The sequence below is a fragment of the Antennarius striatus genome, chromosome 6 (genome assembly GCF_040054535.1).
Source record: "Antennarius striatus isolate MH-2024 chromosome 6, ASM4005453v1, whole genome shotgun sequence".
NCBI classification, from domain to species: domain Eukaryota; kingdom Metazoa; phylum Chordata; class Actinopteri; order Lophiiformes; family Antennariidae; genus Antennarius; species Antennarius striatus.
Window position 1 is genome coordinate 19,997,217 of NC_090781.1, and position 22,685 is coordinate 20,019,901.

The 22,685-nt window shown below is 40.8% G+C and overlaps 2 protein-coding genes across 3 annotated transcripts; both read right to left on the minus strand.

Moving 5' to 3' along the window:
* Positions 1-4: 4 nt before the first annotated feature.
* vmp1 (vacuole membrane protein 1) lies at positions 5-12,961 on the minus strand. Of its 2 annotated transcripts, none has more exons than XM_068318203.1 (12): positions 12,830-12,882; positions 12,324-12,411; positions 11,877-12,009; positions 11,450-11,540; positions 10,860-10,970; positions 6,677-6,844; positions 6,398-6,529; positions 4,633-4,713; positions 4,400-4,516; positions 3,190-3,251; positions 1,627-1,726; positions 5-1,031 (listed from the first exon to the last, which is right to left on the minus strand). In XM_068318203.1, the coding sequence occupies exons 2-12, from the start codon at positions 12,400-12,402 to the stop codon at positions 888-890; spliced, it is 1,218 nt and encodes a 405-aa protein (XP_068174304.1). In that variant the 5' UTR covers positions 12,403-12,411; positions 12,830-12,882; the 3' UTR covers positions 5-887. The 2 variants fall into 2 exon arrangements, with proteins under 2 accessions (XP_068174304.1, XP_068174303.1); XM_068318202.1 differs by lacking the exon at positions 12,830-12,882 and adding an exon at positions 12,942-12,961 and having other exon boundaries at positions 6-1,031.
* Positions 12,962-13,298: 337 nt separating this feature from the next.
* On the minus strand, positions 13,299-22,464 carry npat (nuclear protein, ataxia-telangiectasia locus). The gene is made up of 17 exons (XM_068317995.1): positions 22,291-22,464; positions 22,023-22,141; positions 21,870-21,930; positions 20,955-21,027; positions 20,797-20,837; positions 20,466-20,702; positions 20,113-20,182; positions 19,522-19,633; positions 18,965-19,056; positions 18,738-18,819; positions 18,544-18,640; positions 18,326-18,436; positions 16,582-17,898; positions 16,344-16,450; positions 15,948-16,041; positions 14,482-15,815; positions 13,299-14,281 (listed from the first exon to the last, which is right to left on the minus strand). Exons 1-17 carry the CDS (start codon positions 22,325-22,327, stop codon positions 14,201-14,203), a joined length of 4,065 nt encoding a protein of 1,354 aa, XP_068174096.1. The 5' UTR covers positions 22,328-22,464; the 3' UTR covers positions 13,299-14,200.
* Positions 22,465-22,685: the final 221 nt, after the last annotated feature.

Here is a 22,685-nt window from a genome sequence, read left to right on the forward strand (position 1 = left end):
TTGTGTACAAGTGCCTTGATTTACATGATTTATATATGATCTGATCCTAAATTCAACGTAAATTTACAGAGTAGAAATGAGACTACTTAGCTGAGTACAATGTTACTTTACAAATGATGTCACCTTTTCTTTTTTTTTCTTTTGGTTCAAGTTGATTCTTGTCCACACAGACCAGTAAAATAGAAATACATCCGAGCAAAAAAAAAAAGATATTAAGATATTTACACAATGTGCAAACCAACACCACACGGATTTAAATCTATTGCTTTTTTTCACCATTTTAAATGGACAATTCCAGAAACAAAAAAAGACGAAGTGGTCTTACTGTTAAACAGGACGAAAGAATGATTTTAAATTAAACCCTGAAAAAAAATAGACCATCCACAGCAGTTAACTTGGCAACACACTGTACAAACAAGTCGAGAACCATCCGAACAGAAATGTTACAAAAATTAAATAAAAAAAAATCAAGTTTGTAAGTTAAGATTTATATTCAAAGGAAGTCGGACCTTCCCGTCTTGCATAAGGCGTAGCATCTGGTGGGTGCCACTCGTAACGCGGCCGTCACCAGATTGCAGCTTAAACTTCTGAGGTCAATGAATGGGTTACATTTACATTAAGTAACATGTCGGGTTCAGCCGGAGAACCAGTCGCACTACAAACGCATAAAGAGTGAGATGAGAGGAGGAATTACAAAACCTGAAGAGATGAACGGCAAACCACTGGCAGTGCCTGTTTTTTTCTTTTAGTTCAGCCTCTGAAAATAGATGGGGGGGATGAGGTTCATCAGTGCCGGGGCCGAGTGGTGGGGCCGAGTGGTGGACCCCCCCCCCCCCAGCAGCAGCAGAAACAGTCACTTCAGTGTTTGTACGGGCTTTGACTCCTCATCACTTTGTCTTCTCTTCCGAGTGCCTTTGCTGCTGGAGGCGCTTGGCGTAGCTCTGAGCCATCGAGTTGACGATGGAGATAACGAAGTAGGCGACCATCACCAGCACCACCTTCTCAAACACCCACGACAGCCAGTTCTCATCCTAAAAAAAAAAAAAAGGATGCAGATGTTAATCACAGGCATATTAATATTAGTTGATGAGCACTGATAGAAGTAGGACAAATAAATGTGTGTGTTTCTTTGTTGATATCATCCTGCACATTTAACAGCAGGACAAGTTTGGGGGGGAAAAAAATTCTAATTTGTCTTAAAATGTATTATAAATTTAAAATTACAGCTTGACTGACAAAAACTTCTCATACTAGCTAATCAGAAATATATAGGTTGAAAAATGAGAAACTAGTTCACAAATATCAAACATACTTCATGGAGGTAGGAAAAAGGAGCAATATGTCAGTGAAATCTGTCACCAGAGAGCAGAGGATTAGACTTTCCTGTGAATATCTTAAAAACAAAATTGTAACTGGCATAAGTATATGAAGCATCAACTTGGATCCAACAAAAGATTCTCCCACTTTTGATACTTTTCTACTTTTCTTTCTGTTGCCTGGATTTCTAGACATCTGGGCCTAATGTGATAAAATATTTTCTGTGTATAAAGATTAAGTCTTTGATATTATGTACAGTTCAATAGTTAAATACTAAGTAGAATATGGTCAAATAAAAAGTGTTCTTACTGCTGGTGCGCTCCCCCCAGCGTGATGCAGCTTGTTCCTCTGGGCTTCTAGGTACTGACTGAAGGGCTTCTGGAGCAATGGTCCCACTTTGGGCACAGACCTGGCACCGCATACGGCCACACAGAACATGGGAGAAAAGAAACAACAAGGAGAACATAGATTCACTTACCCTTTAGAAAGTTTAACCTTATTCCCTATAGGAGACAGTTCACACTCCCAGAGGTCCTTCCCTGATCCACCAGCATCACCTACAGCAGCTGCTGAAGGCCCCGTCCCTACATGAAGGCCCTAGACTGGAGCTTCTTCTTCCTCCTCCTCTACCTGGAGCTGTGAGCAGCAGCAGGCAGCAGGGAGGAATGAAAGCAGCAGCTTCTCAGCCCTCCTTTTATACAACAGCTCTCTATAGGAGTCTGTGTCAGCCCCTTCAACCAGGAAGTGAGTCGACATGATGTCATCACCTTTACCACCATTGCTGCTTTCTGGGTGGAAAGATATCTAATCAGGGCGTGATCATGTCCTTATTAGGCAGTGAGGATAAGCTCAGTGTGGGGTGGGGAGGGGGCAATCATAATGATTGGTGTTTTATCAAGTCATGTCTCAAGGAGATGCCGATGAAGTTTTGTGATTTGTTGCAGAGATCTTTATATCTCATTACAATGAAGAGAAAACTACACATGCAGGCTATGGACACTCAGGATAAATTAACCCCCCCACCCCCCGAACATGGACATAAACATGGAGTCTAGACTTGATTCTGAGACGGAGATTCATGAACCAACACCAAAAGGGAAGTTGGTAATTGCTGATTTCAAACGAACCAAACAAGTTTAGACTGAGTCATTCTTGTTATCTCTCAAAGTTAACATGCAAGCACACAAGAATACACACAAAACAACTGGCAGAAAACTTCCTGCATCAGCACTGAAGCCCTGCTTGATCTCATCACCGCGAGTCACCAAGAGGCAGCTGCACCTCATGGGAAAGAAAAGAGATTTTACATTGTTTTTCTTTCTTAACTGACTTCAAATTATACATACGTGTCAGTGATCATTTAATCACTTACGAAATAAGTAAAAATAAGAAGCTTTGGACATGTTTCCTAGCCATGAATTTAATTTTCTTTTTTGTCTAGTTTAAAATTTTATGATATTGTTTGTTTTTTTAAATTAAAATTTTACAATAATTAAACTGTCTAAAATCTTCTGTTAACCAGGGTATTACCAATGAGTCCTATATGCTGCATTAACTCATGCCAGACTTTGCCACAGGAATCTTTTCATGTTTTTGATTGCGTCTCCGGCCTCTCGGGGGGGGGAATTCTCTCAAGAGTCAAAGCTGATTTTGATGAGTCAGAGCAACATATCCGGACGGGACCTCCTGTGCCCGACCACCAATGCTGCAAAGATTGCATTGCGTTTTGGAGGAGGTTGATCTTTGTGAGGAAAAATGCCGAATGCACGTACGTTTCATCATCGTCGTCTGAATGCATCTGAAAATGTTTATGCGTCGGCGACCACAAAGAACATGACTTCACCTGATTGATGCACACGATGCGATACTTACCCGATGAGAGACACCATTTGCTCCACTATGTGCTTGCTGAAGGTGATGATGACAAATAGTTTCTGTAGGAAAACACGGGAGATATTCAGAAGCTTTAAAGTCCTGTTGTTCAAATGCAGACGTGCACAAGAAAATACACACAATGTTATGAAATGTTGTTTTATGGTATTTAAAAGAGAAAACAATAAAAAAATTAATCAGGATAATCAGAAAACACTTTACTGATGCTGGTGTGGGAAACTGAGCCCACATCTGCCCGGCTTCACAACTAATTACAAAACTCTAACCTGAATGGACGCTCACATTTGGGCTGCAAGGGGCTTTGTGTGGTTTGCAATGTGCCAAAGCGGGGGGCCAAAACCGCAATAATATTCTTCTCCGGTCATGAAACTGATCAGCTTTAAACAGCATGACACACATGGCCCCCCCAGACAAAATCAGACAGGATGTGACACGTGAAGTTTAGCAGGTTTAAAAGGTACAAAGGAGAGCAGCCTCTTACCGTCTGCTCGGTTTCCTTCTCTCACATCTATCCTCCCATGTCCACTCAACATCTGCCAGCGGCCCCCCTGCTGACTGCTAGCCCCCTTTAGTCTGAGAGGTCTCCGAGTGAGATCACCGGTCAGTACCACCAAGATGGACACGTTTAGTTTGTTAACAGCGACTCACCCACGGTAACAGACGGCCTCCCCGAGCATCGCCTTATATTAGTCACTGGAGCAGCAGACTCAACAATGCGCTCCGTAATTATCACGTTTTTGATCCAGTTGATTTTTTAAAGAAATCCAAACTCTTAAAAAAAACTTCCCTCCTTTGGTCTGGTGCACGTTTATGTGGTCTGGATTAATTTCAAAGCAAAAACATAAATAAGGATTCCCCAAAGAACCAGAGCAGTCGGGGAGAGAGTTCTCACAGTCTCCAGTTGGTGATCTCAGCGTTCTCGTTTGATCCCAGCTCTCCCACATATTTAAAGGTTACATGTAGATTGTTCATGATGAATCAGTCAGAATGCCAACGCTTTATTTTTGAAGACACATTTTTCTGAAATGTACTGTATTATTTCAATGCGGCCAGAAGATCAAGATATGGAAGAAAACATGAGTCATAATGGAAGCCAAGATGCTACAAGTAGGGAATGTGCCTTTATGGTTTGGGAAAAATATGTGATGGAATGATGTGGTCTGAGGTGAACTGTTTAGTTTCTAACTACCTGTATGTGCATCTTGACGATGGCTTTCCCGATCAGAGTCGCTCCAAAGAAGGTCCAAAAAGGAACCAGAAAGTGACCACAAGTTATTCCAGCCAGGTCGAAGAGGGGATTAGGGATCTGGAACACACACGGCAGAAAATATAAAATGACTTTGCATCCATCTAAAGTATGTTTTAAAATAAGGAAAAAAATTAAAGGGGCATTTAAACAAACTAAGAAATGGGTAAACTCACAGAAGCACACGCCAAGATCCCAAAGAAGCCAACTTTCTGCACCATATGCTGGACTCCAAGCTTTGCTCTGGTGACAAAGTCCTGTGAACAGTTTTTAAATAATTATTTAAATGCACATTACAACTGTTAGGAATGAATGAATTCCTTAACCATCTCAGGTATCAGCTAAACCTAAAAGTTTTGGGGGCTGCCTGCAGTACTTCAAGAACTGATGGTGACACAGACACTTTAGAATCAGCATCACCTCTTCAGTGTTCAAAAAGGTGTGATTATATGTCTTGAATAATGGGGGGGGGGGTGGTCTCATGGAACATCAGGGTATCACAGTAAAGTTAACCTCTGAGGTAAAAAACGTCACCAAGCTATCCTAAAGGACGTTTCGTGACGTCTTGTAACAAATGATGAAGTTATGGACAGAAACGTTTTTGTGTTCAAGAGAGCAGATATGTGGACGTATGTCTCCTGCCACATATGTGGGCATCTTTTCAGACTAATTGGCCCCAGATTTGTGCTTTTAATCAAATAAAAGAAGAGACCCTGGCTGAGCTCCCTGTGGTCCGATATCTGCCATTTCTGAGGAGGGAATTTACTCTTTTATTCCTTTTGATGACTGTTCCAATGATAAGTGAACCGTGATGGTACAAAAACAGCCAGGACCTTTTGATCCTTCCTACATCCTGGTGGTGTGTGTGTGTGTGTGTGTGTGTGTGTGGTACAATGGGCAGTGAAGCAGCTTAAAAAGCTTGAATTGCATCAATGTCAACTATTAGTCATTTGAATGTTGGTTTCTTCAGTATAATTTAAATTTACATTAGTTTTCACTTTAAAACCCAATTTGTTTGTAGCTTTGTAATTTCCCCCCCCAAATATCAGTGAGGCATTTTGTAAATTCAGACTTTTGTAGGGTGTGTGTGTCATTTATTCCTCATAGCTGCTTCCATTGCCCCCACGTGAGGGGTGACAGGTGTGGACCCATCCTGAAAACAGTGTAATGAAAGGCATCGGGTGAGGCGGCCTCCGCGGTTTATTCAGCTGAGGACCGGTGAAGTGAGAACAAGTGATGAAGACAATGCTCGCTCTATTACTCTGAATGTCTGCTCTGCTGACTCAGCATCTGGTCTAAGCCGTCTGAAGTCATGTGATCTATTCCTGACAGAGCTGTCATTCAAATTAGAGGCCACTGAAAAGAGGCAAGCGGGGGGGAGGTGTGTGTGTGTGTGGGGGGGGGGGGGCAGAGAGAGTGAAGCCGGAGGGATGATTAAAGGGGGAGCTGTGCTCAGGGTGACTCACCCATAAACACACACATTTACTGGAAGAGGAAGGAGGGAGGGGTTTCACTGAAGTCACATGACACTTTAAGACCAATGACTGGTCAGCTGTGTGAATTTGAGGTCGTATCAGATACGATCATTTCATCATACTGAGCAGATTAATACAGGTGGAAACATCTTTAGTAACATGACACCTGTCAATAGGTTGTTTTTTTTAAACATTGAGCTATCTGTTGTGTCATACCTGTCTACTGTGTCAACACATTGTGGCTCTTTAATAAAGCAACAATACTTATTATCCAATGACTACGATAATGAGAATAATTAGAATACTTGATGAGTAAGACAATCAAAATTTAAGGAAGTTTTAGGTTTAATTTGGGAATTTTCAACCCATTTCTTCTCTTTTTCATGCATGAATTCTTCAGAACTTTGTTCAATGATCGACGTGATGAAAGACGCTCAAATAAAGTTGTGGCGTCACCGACTCTGACCTGAGCCCCCTCGGCCTGCTCCAGCATCTCCTCAAACTCCTCGTAGTCCTCGTCGTCTGGATCAGCCCCCGACTGACGAGCGGCTCTGGCCATGAAGTAGGGCGGCAGCTCTCCGATGGCCGTACCGGCCCCCTACAACGACGCAATTCAAAATGTTCCATGTCAGCGCTTGCTTATTCAGTTCCCCACCTTCACACACTGGCAGCTATTCACGGCGCGGTTTTTTCTTTTGAATCGACTACACACTCTTCTTGTCTCTGTAATCACACTGCTACTCACCCACATGCAGGCCTCCAGGCGGACCTTTGACATGATGGAGAAGAGGGAGACGCTCCCCTCCAGCCCTCCGCCCTGGGGACAAACGATCTGGTCCGGGTAAGGAGGCTCTGGGAAATCTGTGGAGCTGCACTCGTATGCTGCCAACGTCACCGATGCTATGTGAGGGCCCTAAGAGAGGAGGGGGTCAGGTGGAGAAGAGAAGCTGATTTACTGAACTGGAAACCAATAGACAGAAACAGAGACATGCATACGGAATCCCATTGTCCGGCCCAAGTTGGACATGTAGTAAAATGCTCTAAAAATACAAATTACTAGTGTCATGTCTCAACATCTCTAATTTTCCTGACAGCAGCAGGCGTCTCCCTTCCACTCAGTCATCAGTCTATTAGTGAATCTGAGTTAACACCAACAGAACAATCCTTCAATAAACTCTCCCTCGTGACGGTTATTATGCTCGGGGTTTGTTGAAACTCTCACAGGGAGGTGCTGACTCATCTTTGAGGCTGTAATTTGCGCTGCTGTTGAAATACGATGGTTGTTTTTTTTATATTTTCATACACTTCAGAGGACGTTTGTCTACCCGGCGCTTCTGTTCCTTATATCAAGCTTTATGTATTTTCCCTACAAGACAAAAGACACTAGAGACGTTTCTAACACTGTAATTTACAAACATTTAGCAACAATGGAATCATGAACAACTAGGGATAATTATTTTGCACAGGCCTCTGCATGTATTTTTCTTAAATGTGAGCTATTGTTTGTCAAAGCTCATCTGCTAATGTGCCCACAGGTCCGGACTCACAGCGGCCGCCCCTGAGTCACAGCCTCTCTGTCAGGCATGCGTGTCATCATTTATCATTGTGCAGCTATCTGGTTCGAGCTGAGCCACCTGGCCTCAGTGGCGGTTGGCCCACCTGTAACTACAACACAGCTACTCCATTATGCCTCTTTAAGGTGAGACAGAAAACACTGACAGTAGACTGACAGCGCACAATTAGTCTGTGTTGACTGCAGCAGCCGCCTCACAGCAGCTCTCCGCCCTGTTCTGCTTTATGAGCACACAGGAGGCTTTACAAAACACAGCCTGTTTCAACCGCAGAGGACCTCGCTCGCAGCATTTTGTTCGTGATGCTACAAGTCAATGCAAACCAGAAATACTTCCATCAAATGCTGACAGGCCAATGATACGATGGCCCTGAACTCAACTCCTTTGTGCACTAAAAAATCAGAGGATTAATGAAATATGTGACGTAAATATTCAGCAAGAAGTCATGAAAATAAACACAAATAAAAGTTTATGGATCCATGAAGATGCAGAACGACACAAAAGTGTTGGATGGGAATAATATTGGAATTTTATATATACTGAATATAATATATATATACAGTATATGTATTTTTTGTTCATAGAGTCTTATGGGAGTGGGGAAGCAGGAAGGGCAGAGGGTCATTTAAGTCATTTAAATTGGTCATTCCCTTCACGGAATGTATGAGCAATGCAAATTAGTCTGAAATTGTTTCATTGACCTTTTGAACTGTGTATCGCTGAAAAAGAAATATTTGGGTGTCATTTCTGTGTGACACCAAAGAGAACAGAAATTTAATGGAAATCAAACCTGAAGTTTTGTAAATATTTTTTGCTGTTGAGGTTAAATTAAATAAAATTAAACATAAAACTGAAATTATAAATTATGTATGAGGATTTTTTTTCTCTTACCTCACCCTGCTTAAATGACTAAAACTCAGCACTTGTATACATGGCACTCACATCCAGAAACTTGATGATGAATTATTAGATCATCCTGAGGTGTGAATCCCCTTTCCCATGAGCACAATGATGTCATCCACTCCATGGGGCAATCCATTGATTCTTAAGGTTTGAGGTAAACTAACAAATTAACCACCGGTAAAACTATTATTGATCATTCAAATGTTACCTGAATTTCTATCTTTGGTCGACATCAACACTAAGCTGTTAGCAGTTAAGGTTAAGGTTAATGATAAGGAAAAGAGGAAATGGTCTCCTGAGCAGAGGGCGGGGTCAACTAGGGAAAAAAAAACTTTTATTCTTCAGAACTGTTCACAGGATATTAAGGATGCTGTGGATTTAGAGGATCAGGATATGCGCTGGGAGTCACATCAGGCTTGACCGAATGTGTCACTCACTTTTGTGTCATCCACTTTTCTGTGGATAATACCAGTCTCATCAGAGAAGTATGTTGCTTCCCTAAACATCGAAACCCCAGATTACCAGCAATTGTGAGGTCGTTCTGAAGAATACTCGTGGCTTTATGACATAGGAGAGGAAGGATAAAGCAGTTCAAGCTTATTTAGAATGGAAACTAATAGGAGGCAGCAGCTCCAGAAGAATGTCAGGGTTAGAAAGGTTTACAATAAAATGCAGATGCAAGAATTGAAGAAGACCAGAAGAACTGGAAGCTGACAAGTAAACTAAATTACATTTTTAACATGTTGGACTCTTTAGTCCAAATGCATTTCTTTTCAAGAGCAAATCCAAGAAACTGATCTCACATCATCAATAAATAACGTGAAGAATATTCAACGCTAGACCGGCAACAGGAGATGTAGCGTTAGCTTCCCAAAGGTGAAACAAATGAGTTTAGCCAACCAGACAAACAAAACACTTCTTTTAAAATGAAATATAAAAACAAAATAATTACATTTTAAAATCCGAAGTGTCTTCAGGATAACGATTGGATTTATGCGTACCCAATAATGTTTTTACAACAATTGGCAGCATAAGACAAACATTATCAGACAAGAAGTGGATTTAAAAATTGTCAAGACCTGATGACTGTAAATTTTTTTGCCTTAAACAGGAAAGCTGTTTAGCAGACACCAGACTGTTCCATTTGTGGGAGACGATTATGCCTAGTAATAGAAAATACCACCCCCACACAGAAGGGGAGATGGGATTAGGTCAACCCTCCGCCTCAGCATTACGATACACCAAGAGACTCAAGGGTGTAAAGCCACGCCACACACAGTATATGTCACAGCCATTATATTACAGCTGCTGGCCACAGTTAAGACTACTAGATGGTAGAAAATGGTCAAATTACCCAAACATGTGGGCAGCTGTGGAGCATTCTTGGAAGGAGGTAAAACAGGGAGGTCACAGATACATCTTTTCCCATTATTTCATTATAATTGAAACAGCTGACAAAGGCGGCCCACATCTGTACAAGCTCCACAGAACAGATGCCACATCATCAGCCTCAAGTGGACTATAGTACAGGATTCATTTCATTTATACCGCAATCCTCTCCCATTGTGCAACGATGGGGACAAATGACTCAGTGACAGAGTCAGGGACAAGAATTACACTAATTTATTTATAGCCAAGACAGACGGATGACAAAATGGAACGAACTGAAGATGCAGATGATGAGCATGAACAGCGACTATGACGCCATCCTCTGGCAACTACTCAGAAAGACATGTGTGCTTTTCAGAAATTCTTTTTCCAGTTATCTAGGAGGATATATCTGCTCGTTTGCGTGTGAAAAAAGAGGATGTGATACTGTCTGTGTAACACCCTGACCTTTACTGAGAACTGTCAACCAGATAGTGATTGTTACTGGTTTCTCTTTTTATCCATTATCATTCTGAAACCTTTTAGCTGTTGAATTATGGTGCTGTATAGATGTGGTGTGCTTGGGTATTTACATGTCCAGCATGTTTTTTTCTGTTTTATATAACTGGACAGCTGAATTACCACTTTTTGCCTATTAATGTTGCTAAGTAAAACAAAATTTAAAGGCCCTTGCCTAGGAAGATTTGCATCTCAAAGCAAATCTATGCAAATGCAATTGAAGCAAACAAATCAGGCAGATTTGAATGAATTAAATTACCTCTCCCCAAAAAATACCTTATTTGAGTCTTTTCCTCAACAGTTGGTGGAATATGTCACTTATAAGGACAGTATCTGTGCATTTAAATATGATTACTCCAAACCGACAAAAATCATCTACATATTTTTAAGGTGATGTTTACTTTGTACTAAACTGTACTGTACTGTACTTTGTACTGAGGTAGTATAAATGCTTCACAAAAGAAGAAAAAAATTCATGGAGGTCAGAAAAACAGCACTGGAAGCTAGGAAACAGACAAACATGCGATGTTTAAACTTTTATTATATGAGGGAAACTTGTTCTCTTACCAGATAGAGGAGGAAGGTGTGCAGACCAGTTCCAAGGCCTACAGAGGACAGGATCCCAAGGCCTACCCAGTAGGTACACCACAGGAACTTCTTTTCCAGGTACTCAACATACTGCAGTGAAGAAAGTACAATAAAAGCTTATAAGGGAGACAGCACAGTGGTAGTTATGACTGTGGTTAAAGCTTTGTTTAGAATTTCTGAAGGGAGAAAAATTTCATAGAAATATTAAATTGAGATTTCCAGGAAATATCATGTAACTTGAATTATCTGTAGAGGATTTAATATTAGTTCATAATTGTGGGATTAATGTAGTTGGAGTAATAGTTAAGACTGGGTTAAAACTTTAACTGAACTTTAGCAGGCCACTGCACAGAGGAATTTGGAAACTACAGTAATCTTCTGGCCAACTGAGTGCATGATCAAGGGTTACATGACAACACGACACATAGCACTATCTCTCAACATGAGATTTCATTCAGGGAAATTTTGGAGTAGATTAAGAGAGAGTGATTAACCTTTAAACATCTTGTCGGTGGAGCAATGGCACAGATCATTAACATCACTGGGAAAAAAAATTATTCAAGCCTTACTTGTTGGTGCGCTCCCTCAGTCGAGTAGACGAAGGAAAGCAAAGAACACAACACCAAAACTAAGACCACTATGCCTCGCTGCTGCCAAAGCCTAGACAGGGAGTAAAATAAATAAAAAAAATTAATAATCAAGTTCCAAAGATACAAAGTGAGAAGAGTGATATGTTGTATTGCATTTTCTGAACTTCACTGGACGGGGCTGGAAACAAAGACAGTTCCTCCTCATAACCCTTTAATCCCTTTATAGCGTTAATTTATCCTCATAATAAAAATCACAAGAAAAGCCTATTATTGACTTCACAAAGTGGCGAGAAATACAGTCACGAGATAAATAGGGCAAAATTCATTCACATGTGCGAACACAAACATCCCACTAAGAGAAAAACACTGATAAAATCATTGCAGAAAAACCTGTTTCACTTCTTACTTCAATGTCCACTCCTTTAGCTTGATCAGGGTTTCAAGCAGGAAGTAATGTAACGTGGTGATGGGCTTCCTCCATACCACCAGAGACAGGCGTTCCTCCTTGTCTTTCTGTCGTCTCTCTCTTAGCGAAGCGTCTGGAGAACAAACCACACTGCTTTCAGTCTCACATACTGTAACACATCCATCTACATCCAGTTGAACTGGCAGAGCTGAATACATGATACATGTGACATTCACATCTGCTTTGACCTAAGGCCAAGTTGATAAATGGAAAGCACCCTAAAAATGAATGAGGTTTGAAGGACTTCTGACCCGTTCAAGCCATGCAGTGATAATTATCATTCAGTGTCATCAGATGTTATGCAACCTGAACTTTCATGGGTACTTCAAAGACAACTGTTTGCTTTTCTCTTTTATATTTATAAAGTTGAAGGTTAACAACACTAACCTGCGGACTGGCCATTCTGTTTGTCTTTAGCTCCAGCACGTCTCTGGGGCTGTTCACAGCTCGATCCATTGGCTGCCATAACTACAGTCTGGGAAGGAAGACGGTTGTAAGTGTCAGGTTCAGCGGTGTTCCCCGCACTGATCTCTGCTACCCAGGACATGTGACAAATACTGTGGGACCCAAGCTGTCAATATGGGAATTTCGTCAACACGCCGGGTGCTATTGAAAGTCTATAAATGATGATTATAGATTACAAAAAAATATAAAACACTAGGATGAATACAAAGATATTCTCAACTGCGTCGTGACAACACCAAAGACTGTACAGCTAACAGAAATGACCGTCGATCTACTAGGTCTGTAAGAAGATAGGATGCCATATACGTTCACATCATTCACCACATGCTAACCCGGTTAGCCAATGTGCTAATGCTAAAGCTACGGACATTGGAAGTCTCCATATCAAATTACTTGTTTACATAAAAATAATGAGTGTTCTTACTTACAGAGTGATATTGGTAAATGATCTTCTTTGGTGTGAAGTTATCATATATACAAAATTGCAGCTTGATTAGAGGGGAAACAGGAATGTTTGTAAAATTAAATGACAAGACGTACCTCGCTGCTGTCCTCTTGACCCGGAAACACACTTTTTAGACTTCAAACAAAAACTTGTTCCGAAATTCTGACGTAACTAATTTATTTACAAAAAAATAGTATTATGAACCTTAGACCGTGCTATAGTCGGTTAAATAAAATCAAAGTTAACCCAAACCATGAACATAACACTTTCATAAATCAAAATGTATCTTGTACTATTGAATTTATACACGAAGTGATTTTATTTTGAAATAAATTTTATAACTTACTTCCGTCATTTGGTTCGCAGTCCAATCGGATTTTGCCAGATTTGCTTTACACTTGAAAGGCAGAATAAATTTGTCTCCAGTTGAAAATTATTTCGTATTTATTGAAAATAGTGAGGGACGGTGAGGAATGGTTAATGGATTAATAGTTGATAGGTTAATAATTAACTAGTATGTAAAAAAAAACCCCAAAACGTTTCAAGTATCACTCGAATTTTGAGCCCTTCATATATTTCTCTTTTAAAATGTATTTGTCAGATAGTCTATGGACAACACCCCAGATAGCATAAGGACTAAATGAGCAGTAAAAGTGCAAGAATAGCTCTTTCCCTTGCATACATCAAATCATTCACATGACTCAAATTCCTGTTTTCAAATCTACACTGAGTGTTCACTGAGACAAAACACACAATTCTTTGTTTGATTACAACACTGAACATGTGCTGCAGTGTTTTCTCACAATAAACACACATATATGCCACAATATTCTTCATGTTACCCATTTGTTAATTAATCATACTTCAATTAACAGAACCTTGATTCTGTTAAAAACAACTGGTAGATTTATTCCAAAATACATTTTTACATGCTAATCCTTAACTTCATGTTAGCTGTACTTGTGTCAAACACAGAAAATGCTCTGAGTCACCCATTTCAACAAGTAACCATCACGTGCCCCACACACACAATCATGTTTATTTTGTGGTACAAAATGGAGATGATTAAAACAAGTTAAACAGAGAATCTGAAAAAAACAAAGAATACAACAAAGTGCTGTGGTTACCCTATTGTTGCTGCATTTAACGGTATTTTATGTAGATTATACAAAACTGACTCAGTCAAATCAACACTCCTCATTGGCTGGGGAAGAAATAACATCATATAAGGTCTCAGCCAAGGTTACTAAAAAGGAACTACTGGCGCTGGTTCAGCAGATGGCTCATTCTATTCCCGGACAGTAATCTAAGCAGGTAGTGATATAGTTGCCGATTCCTGTTGGTGTGTCCAGTTTCACTCATCATAGTGCAGAGAGGAGAGGAACTTGTCCACGTCCAAGTCACGGGGAAAGCAGTCAACAAGTTTCTTCCGTTCCTGCCGATTTAAATGAAAAGTCAGAATTACAAATTTTGGACTGCCACCAGATTATTTTCCTTTGCGAGTAATTCCCCATTATTTTCACGAGTTATTAGTGAAACACTTTTCCAATGTTAAGAGATCCAGGTTTCCATTGATAACAAACTAGTATCTAAATTACAGTACATCTGAAAACTGAGAATGCTTGTTGTACTCACCCGGTCTTTCTTTGCAGGAGGGCTGCTAGTGGGAGAGGACAGTTTTCTTTTCTCAGGCTTCTTGGATTTTGTAGGCGACCTTTCTCCAACTCCCTCCTGACGTAAACTGTCCTTCAGCGGAGTGCCTGTCCTGGCGATAGCAGCACGGGACAGAATCATGAGTGTGTGAGCAGCCATGTTGATGCTGTTTTCACTACCAGCTTCACTGGCTGGACTGCAGGTGGGGGCGTCTGAGAGGTTTGGAAGCATTCGATTTTTGGGAGTCCCTTCACCGTCTTTACATTTTTTCTGTCGGGAAGGAGTCCGTGGACATTCAGTAGGTTCCTGGTTATGATTACTTCCAGTGGTTCGAGGAAGACTCGGGTCTGATCCACCCTCTGCAGACCTCTTGGTTGGGGTGGAAGCAGGGTTGAGCCCCTGGATGTCATGCAGCATCTCAGCTGCCTGTTTGGCCAGAGAGCTCGTCTTTGAAGGGGTTTTTGGAGCCTTGGACTGATGATTAGATGCAGGCTGTGTGACAGACGGGGGACTGAAGTCTCTTGATGTAGAGGATGACGATGCAGGCTGTTGCTGCTGCTCTGGCACGCTACCTTTAATTTCATTCTCCTTGTTAGCTGTCACATTTGGCATTCCCTGAGAGGGAGCCCTCTTTTCTGTGCGCCCTTCACGTGACTTACTAGGTGCTTTTTCTGCTAGTTCTTCGTTATTCTTCTCCTCTTTGTCCTTTCTAGTACTTGCTTTTAGTGTAGAATCAGCGGACAGTGACCTAGAACTATGAGATTCCTTAGTCTTTGCTGCACCACCATCTTTATGACTCTGCTTCCTGTCCACAGATTTTGATCTCCTTCCTGATCCTGACTTTTTAGAAGTCCCAGGTTGCGGCGCTTCGACTCTATTGTTACTTCCACTTTGTGACACTTTGTAATGGATGCTATGATCTTTACGAGAGTTCTTCTTAGCCGGCTCTTTCTGTTGTTGCTTTGGAGACACCGGATTCTGAGTCTCCTTAGTTATGTTTCTGTCAGTCTGAGGATCCACTGAGCATTTGATAGTCTGTATTCTCCTCTTAGGCTTGTTTCCACCCAAGATAGCAGGCTTTGTTCGAGTGGACGACTGCGTATTATCTTTCACAGTCTGCTGGACAGATTGTGATGTAGCTGTATTTGTAGCAGGAGAGGAGGTGGTGGTTGTTTTAGTAGTTTGTGGTTGAACTTCTGAGGAAGAGTCAAAACATAAAATTCTCTTGTGTTTGAAACCCTTTGCTGCATCCTGTTTGTCTGAGTTTGAAGCTGACACGGGTTGAACCAAATTACCAACCAGAAGTTGATCAGTACCTGAAATCAAGAGAATTAAGACGGCCACATGAAAGCGCTGAGCAAAGCAGCATCATGGAATCATTTGGTAACAGAAAATTTAAGTCAGTAAATACCTCTAGAAAGCAGGAAGCGTGGCTTGAAGTCACTTACCAGCAGTTGTTTTCAATTTGTTTGCCCTGGTGGGAGATTTAGGACTCACAGTTTCTGACTGCTGCGACGGTATGACCGTTGGTATGGCAACAAGCTGCAAGCAGAAAAAAAGCTTGTAAGCTTTATTGAGATAGACATTTGTACAAGTGAATGATAAACAAACCACTTTTAAGAAGCAATGGTCATTATTCTACTCATAATTTAATCCAAATGTCTTGGATGACATCTTTTTAATTGTGTTATGGCTGAAGTCTTAATAACAATTTGGTCCATGATTAAAATAAAATTTCTCCATATGAAAAATGATAGATTCATATCAATATTCTGTGAACACTGGTAACAAAAATTCATCTGAAGATGACATGCTACTGCTAATAGTTGTTGCCTACAGATTACCTGATTGGACACCACTGGGAGCTTCCCCAGAGTATTCTGCCCCATGACAGACACAGGAAGTATCATAGGCTTTACAGGTGATGGTAACAAGAGTGCAGACCCTGCACCTAAAGAACAAAAAAAAGTTTGTTTTTTATTTATAACAGTAATCCTGTTTATAGTAGTGGTGTTAGCAGACAGGCAGCAATGAAAAGCACCGTTTCGCCTACAGAAACTGCTGTAACCATTTGTCTCTTACCTGCAGTGTATCCCTGAGAGCTGGTTGGTGTGGCCACGCCGTACTGGTTAACAGGCAAAGGCTGTCCCTTGGAGACACCAGTAGACAGAAACACCTGTCTGGGTTGAGCATCTTTAGTCGGGGTTTCAGTCACCAGGAAGTAGCTGGTCGTGGCTCCTTGAAGGGCGGGGGTAGAGGCATCAAGGGGAAGTTGAATTATGTAGTTTTGCTGGATCTGTGACGCCCCAATTAACGGGGATGCCACCAATGCCCCAGTCTTGCTGCTAAGAGGACTAGCATGTACGTCAGAGACCTGTAAGCCACTCACTGCCTGTGCCGCCTCATCCAGATTGGTCTTTGGCGTTCCAGGGACTATGGGCGACTTAGCTGGTGAAGACAGAAAAATCGTGGGAATGTTTTCTCCAGAAATACTCGAAATTGCTTGTTTCAAGACCGGATCACTGGATGATTCCTCAGTATGGTTATCGCTGATGATGATTTTCAAAGACACTACATTGGAATCAGCAGCAGCCTTGCTTGGAGAAGTGTGGACAGTGGTCGAGGGATCAGGCATTGCACCAAGTGGGACACAAGAGATCAAAGGGGAGGGTGAGTTGGGCATGGATGAGGCAGGTGTAGCTGTGCGTGTTGTAGAGGTTGAGGCAGATGTAGGTGAGGCAGGTGTTGCTGTGAAAGGTGCGGCGGTGGAAACAGATGTTGTAAAGTCAGATTCTGTTGGTGCTAAGATCGTTAATACTGGCTGGGTGTTTCCTCCACTGCTTGAAATTGGCATCTGAGGTAGGTCATCACTTGCTGTTGCAGCACCGTTCAGTTCGACCAGTGCAGGAGACAGAACAGTAGGTTGATTGCTTTGAGATAGGGGGGCTGCAGCAGGGCTTTCTCTGGATCCTTCTGTGTGTCTGTGGCCCTGATTTTTGTCCACATTACTGGCTGCTGTTGTGCCTGAAGCAGTGGAAGCAGGAGATGCTGTTAATGAGGGGACTGCGCTTGGCTCAGTCTGGGTTGTAGTAGTGGAAGCGCTGTCCTTAAAAGCAGGATCCAGATCAGTCGTACTATCTGAAGTTGGTGGAGGTGTGTTCAACGGTTCATCTAATTCCATTGGCTCTACAAAAATACTGTTATTTGTAAGGGAGTCTTTTTCAGTTCTGCTTGAATCCAGTGGTGCAGATGAAGCTCCTTGTTGATCCCTATGAGTCATCAACAATCGGGCAGAGCAGTTTTCAATCCTGGATGTTCTGCTGTTGGAGGCAAGAACTGTTTTTTTCAGTAAAGTTGGAGCATTAGACTTTCTGGTTTTGCGCTCCTGTCCACTTTTCCCTTTCGTTGATGTGGTATCCACAGTGTTAGCACAAAAAAAAAAAAACACTCATGAATGATTAGAATTTGACACAAACACAAGTAAATTCCATGTCAAGTCATTGGTATAACAGTTGTGAAGCAACCGAGTTTGTATTACTCTGAATATTTATTAACACCACTGACTGGAAGCCATGTGCTAGTACAGTAAATGGATGCTAACAAAATTATGTAACAGATTTAAAGATGATTTGACTAATGGCACACCAAAATGTTATTTGCAATTCAAACTACAAAAAAGAACCAGAACATATTAATTCAATAATTGATTTGGTGAACCACCGAGATCCCACAATGCATCTTCAAAAGAGACTGTCATCATAAACCCCCTCTTTCCCCACCCGCCTGATGTTTCTCATGAAAGCTCATTATTAATCTGTTTGAATACCTGGCTCATTACTTTGAAAGGGTCTGACAGGCGATGAAGATCCAGCGGTATCATTTTCTTCTGGGCTACTGCTAACAATCTCTGATTCTCCATCAGTGAATCTGGTTTTATCTGAAAATACACAGAATTAAAAGTCTGTTATTAAATGGCTTTCTATTGTGCTTACACACTAAATTGGAAAGAACGAAAATAATATAAGCAAAGCATGTCATGGTTACTGTAATCAAAGAGATCGTAGAGGGCCTGAAAAGCTGGGTCAGACTCTGTTTGCTCCAAGATGTCATGGATGGCATCGTCACTCATATGAATTTCCCCCTGTATCAGATATGCATCAAGAAAGGACATAATGAAATACAGGTTAGATAAACAAAGCTTGATGACCATAACAAGCCTTGTGAGTACTTTTCAGCACCTGTAATCCCAAGATTTCATCTATAGACTGCTCTGCTTCCACTGCACTCGAAGATGCCTTTGACGTTTGGGGCACTGGATCGCTGATGTTAGAAGAGAAACACACCACATAAGTTTTCATGCTTTTCAAGTCACAAACCCACTGACAACACCATAAATCACACCCCTAAACAACGCAATAAAGAAGCATTACAAGAAATTATTGCAGTGTTCCACATCAAGATATACCTTGCAAGAATTTTGTTGATGTTTTCAGCCAGCTTCTCCTGCAGTGACCTGTCTCCCAATATTTTGTCGCGTGCATTTTGGATCACAAGTTGCTGGGGGGATTAGAATTTCAGAAGAATACATGTGCAAAAATTATTTTGCCATTTTTCATTCCATGATTTTCTACTATCATTTATTATATCTCAGAAAACTGAATGATAAAGACTTCTGACAACACCAACAACAAATTACTTTACCCAGTCACGCCTGAACTCAATACTTATTGTGAATAATGATTCAATCATCATTTTCAAGAACCCAGGGAAACAAAGCCAACACAAGGATCTAAATTAACATGGATATCAAAATAAACTCTGGTGACGTTCAGTCATTCATCACCCTTGATCAAAATTGACACATTTATTTCTTACTAATGAAGCAGTCCATTGGTATTGGAGCCATAGTTTACTGTCAAGGTGAACTGGGATTATTGCATAACTGCATAATTCTTTTTTATTTTTTAGTCAAAATCTCTAACATTCAAGGAAACCTAGGAAAAAGCATGCAGATTCACTTACAGGAAAGTTTTCATCCACTTCCTGCTCAAGTTGAGATTCTGCAGTGAGGCTGCTGGCATTCGTGGTATATCTGCCAGGGACGCCGGACCCGTTCACCATGCCACCTCTCTTCCTGAGGGCGCCCATGGGGCAGATATGACAACCAGTATGTGTTAGTCATGGGAAAAAAACAATACAAAATTGGTTAATTAAACAAAAGCACCAAAAATACGTCAACATAGCAGAACACAGCAATTCTTCCCCTGTACTTGCCAGCAAGACTACTTTGGAAACGTCCAACAAACCAGATGTGAGAATAACTTTAGGAGTAACAAGAAAATTTAATTAAAAAAAAAATCCAATAGGAGACATATACTGTATTTGAAGGTCTGCAAAATGTTAGCATTGGGGCAAGAAAAAGGAACAGAATACTGTATAATGTCTACAGTGACAAAGATAATGTGATGCTTTTGTATGAAATGCAAAAACCATGATTCCCAACAGAGGAAATATAAAATATTTGGTAGAATACACTGATTTTTCTCTTATCTAGTATTTTGAATGCATTATAATGATAAAGATAAAAGTCGACAGTGGATATGAATGGGTTACCATTTCCGTCGTCCAGGAGATGCTGGACCAAGATTTAGCCTTTGTTCTGAAACACTCATCGGAGAATCCACTGTAATGGACATATTAAAGAATTTTTGTGACTGATTCTTACATGTTAACATGTCAAAATATATGAGTTGATAAAATGTGACCAAATCATACAACAAAAAGCAGCAGGGTGACATGGATTGATTTCTGTATCAAATCAGTAACATTCTGTGTACAGTATTTCTCTGAAGCTTGTAAAATAAACACTAACTTTTTTTGCTCAAGAAAACAGAACAAAACCTTCTCAAACTTCAACTCAACTGTTTCATTTCTATGTAAAATAAAGTGCGTTTTATAATACTGACCAGGTGTATTTAATCTGACATCAAGAATCTGCTGGTGTGCCCCGCTGCTAATAGCTGGTCGATTATGCGGAGCAGTGTAGCTGGCAGGGGTGGAGTGGGTAACTACACTATGGGAGGTGTTCGAAGGGCTGATGACGGGACTTATTTCAGAAACCGATGAGCAGACGACAGCGCCGGCCGAGGCCACAGTCAGGACCCGCTGTCTGGCCATGTTTGCCACTGCGACGCGTGAACGTGCTGCAGTAGACAGAGGCACACAGCTTTCAATGACAGGGATTTTAGTGAGAGTACACCACATGAAGTTAAATGGAAAAATTAATAACAGACTTACTTCTTTGACATGCTGACACAGCAGGGGAGTTCTGCAAAGACCTAGAGGAAGATACAGAAAAATTAACAAACAATATCAGTCACTGAGATCCCACTGAGTTATGAGATTGTTCGGACTTAAAGGCTGCAACATTTTAAATTTAACATGAAGCCCATTACTTGATCTGGTTGAGTGTAAAATCCAACTTTTTCCACAACGAAGTCATCACAACTGGTACCTCATGACAAGACTCTGTTAAGACATTTACAAATTAGCATCAACACAAGCATGAAACAAAAATGTAAAATAAAGGACTGGGTCCAATAACACTTTCCTTAAAATGCACAGATCTTTTTCCTCTGGGATTAATAAAGTATACTGTATATCTATCTATCTAGATCTAACAAACATAACACAGCAGAAATAAACTTGACAAAGCTCTATCAAATACGCCACTAGGTGGCACAAACCAAAACAAGAAATTAAATGAGGCAATCAGAGACTGCAAAATCCCACAACACCCCTGAATTCAAAATTTTACCCTGACCTACACTGAAAGTAAGTCGCAGGATGTTGCAGTCTCTGAATTCAAAATTTTACCCTGACCTACTTTCATAGGTCAGGGTTAACAAAAGCATTGGTAGATCAAAGCACTAGCTTTGATCTATGGTCTTACTCATACTGGCCTTCTACCTCGTCTTTCTATCCTATCCGGTTCCTGAGTATACAAAAGTTGAAATTTGACCTTGACCTAGTTTTCTCAAGGTCAAGGTCATAATCTCATTTTCATCCCCTTTGCCGCCTGAGTAATGTGCTTTTTGTTTCATCTTTCTATCTGCAAAGGCTGCGAAGATATTTGGTGGACTAACGGACAGACGAACGGACGAACACACAAATGACGACAATCTCAATACATCACCACTTTGAAGCGAGATGTAAAAAGTTTTCCTGAAATTACCCTAAATAAATTCCATCACAGTGACAATGTAATTATTTTCCAAAATTATTTACTAAATTACCAGTCTTGTGCTGTAAGAATATTCAATGTTATTAATGGAACATTTTGAGAGGGGAACAATATCAGATTATCTCACCTTTTGTTTTGGTAGCCACATATTCATTTAATATGGTTGTCAAGCTTTTCCCAAAGACAGACTGTGCACGAAAAAAACAACAACAGTCATATTGTCAACTTGTGTCTTAATGAATTTAGGTTTTATACAGGATCTCACAAAAGTCACACTTACAAACAAACACGCAGGAATCGTTCCATCTCCGATGGTGTGGTCCGCATATTCTCTCAGGTTTGGGCTTTCGTGAATGAACGCTTGGCTTGTGCCAGACAATCCCTCTTCTTGGAGATACCCTGAGGAAGGATATTTAAACACATCCAAAGAAATAGCACATCTGATTACTGACTGGTTAGCAATTGACAAATTGTAAGCCCGTTTTTACTCCAGTAACGATCATTGGCTAGCAATGTAGCTTTGCTTAATCTGACAACAGAACACTTACCCAAAACAAGCCGAGCGACGTCGGACGGTAACAACATGGCTGTCTCTAATGTGATATAAACACGCAGTGGGGAATAATTCGTTACATATTCAAGAAAAGTCTCTCTAAATGAATTATAGCATCAAATTTATAGCATAAGTGGCCTTATTGTGAAGGCGACGTCCTCTACTTAAAAGGCGGGGAACTCAAGCGCGTATAACCCGGAAGTTTCAAACATTAGTGTATCAACTACCGATTGACATGCCGGTAGTTGTAGTCCAATATGAAACGTTAAGCTCATTTAAGTCCCCTAACCTGCTTTGTGAAATGCATGTGAATGTCAAATATTGATCATGCATTTTAAATGCTACTTTTCATTTAGAAAATATCACATTATTTATAATATAAGGTTTATT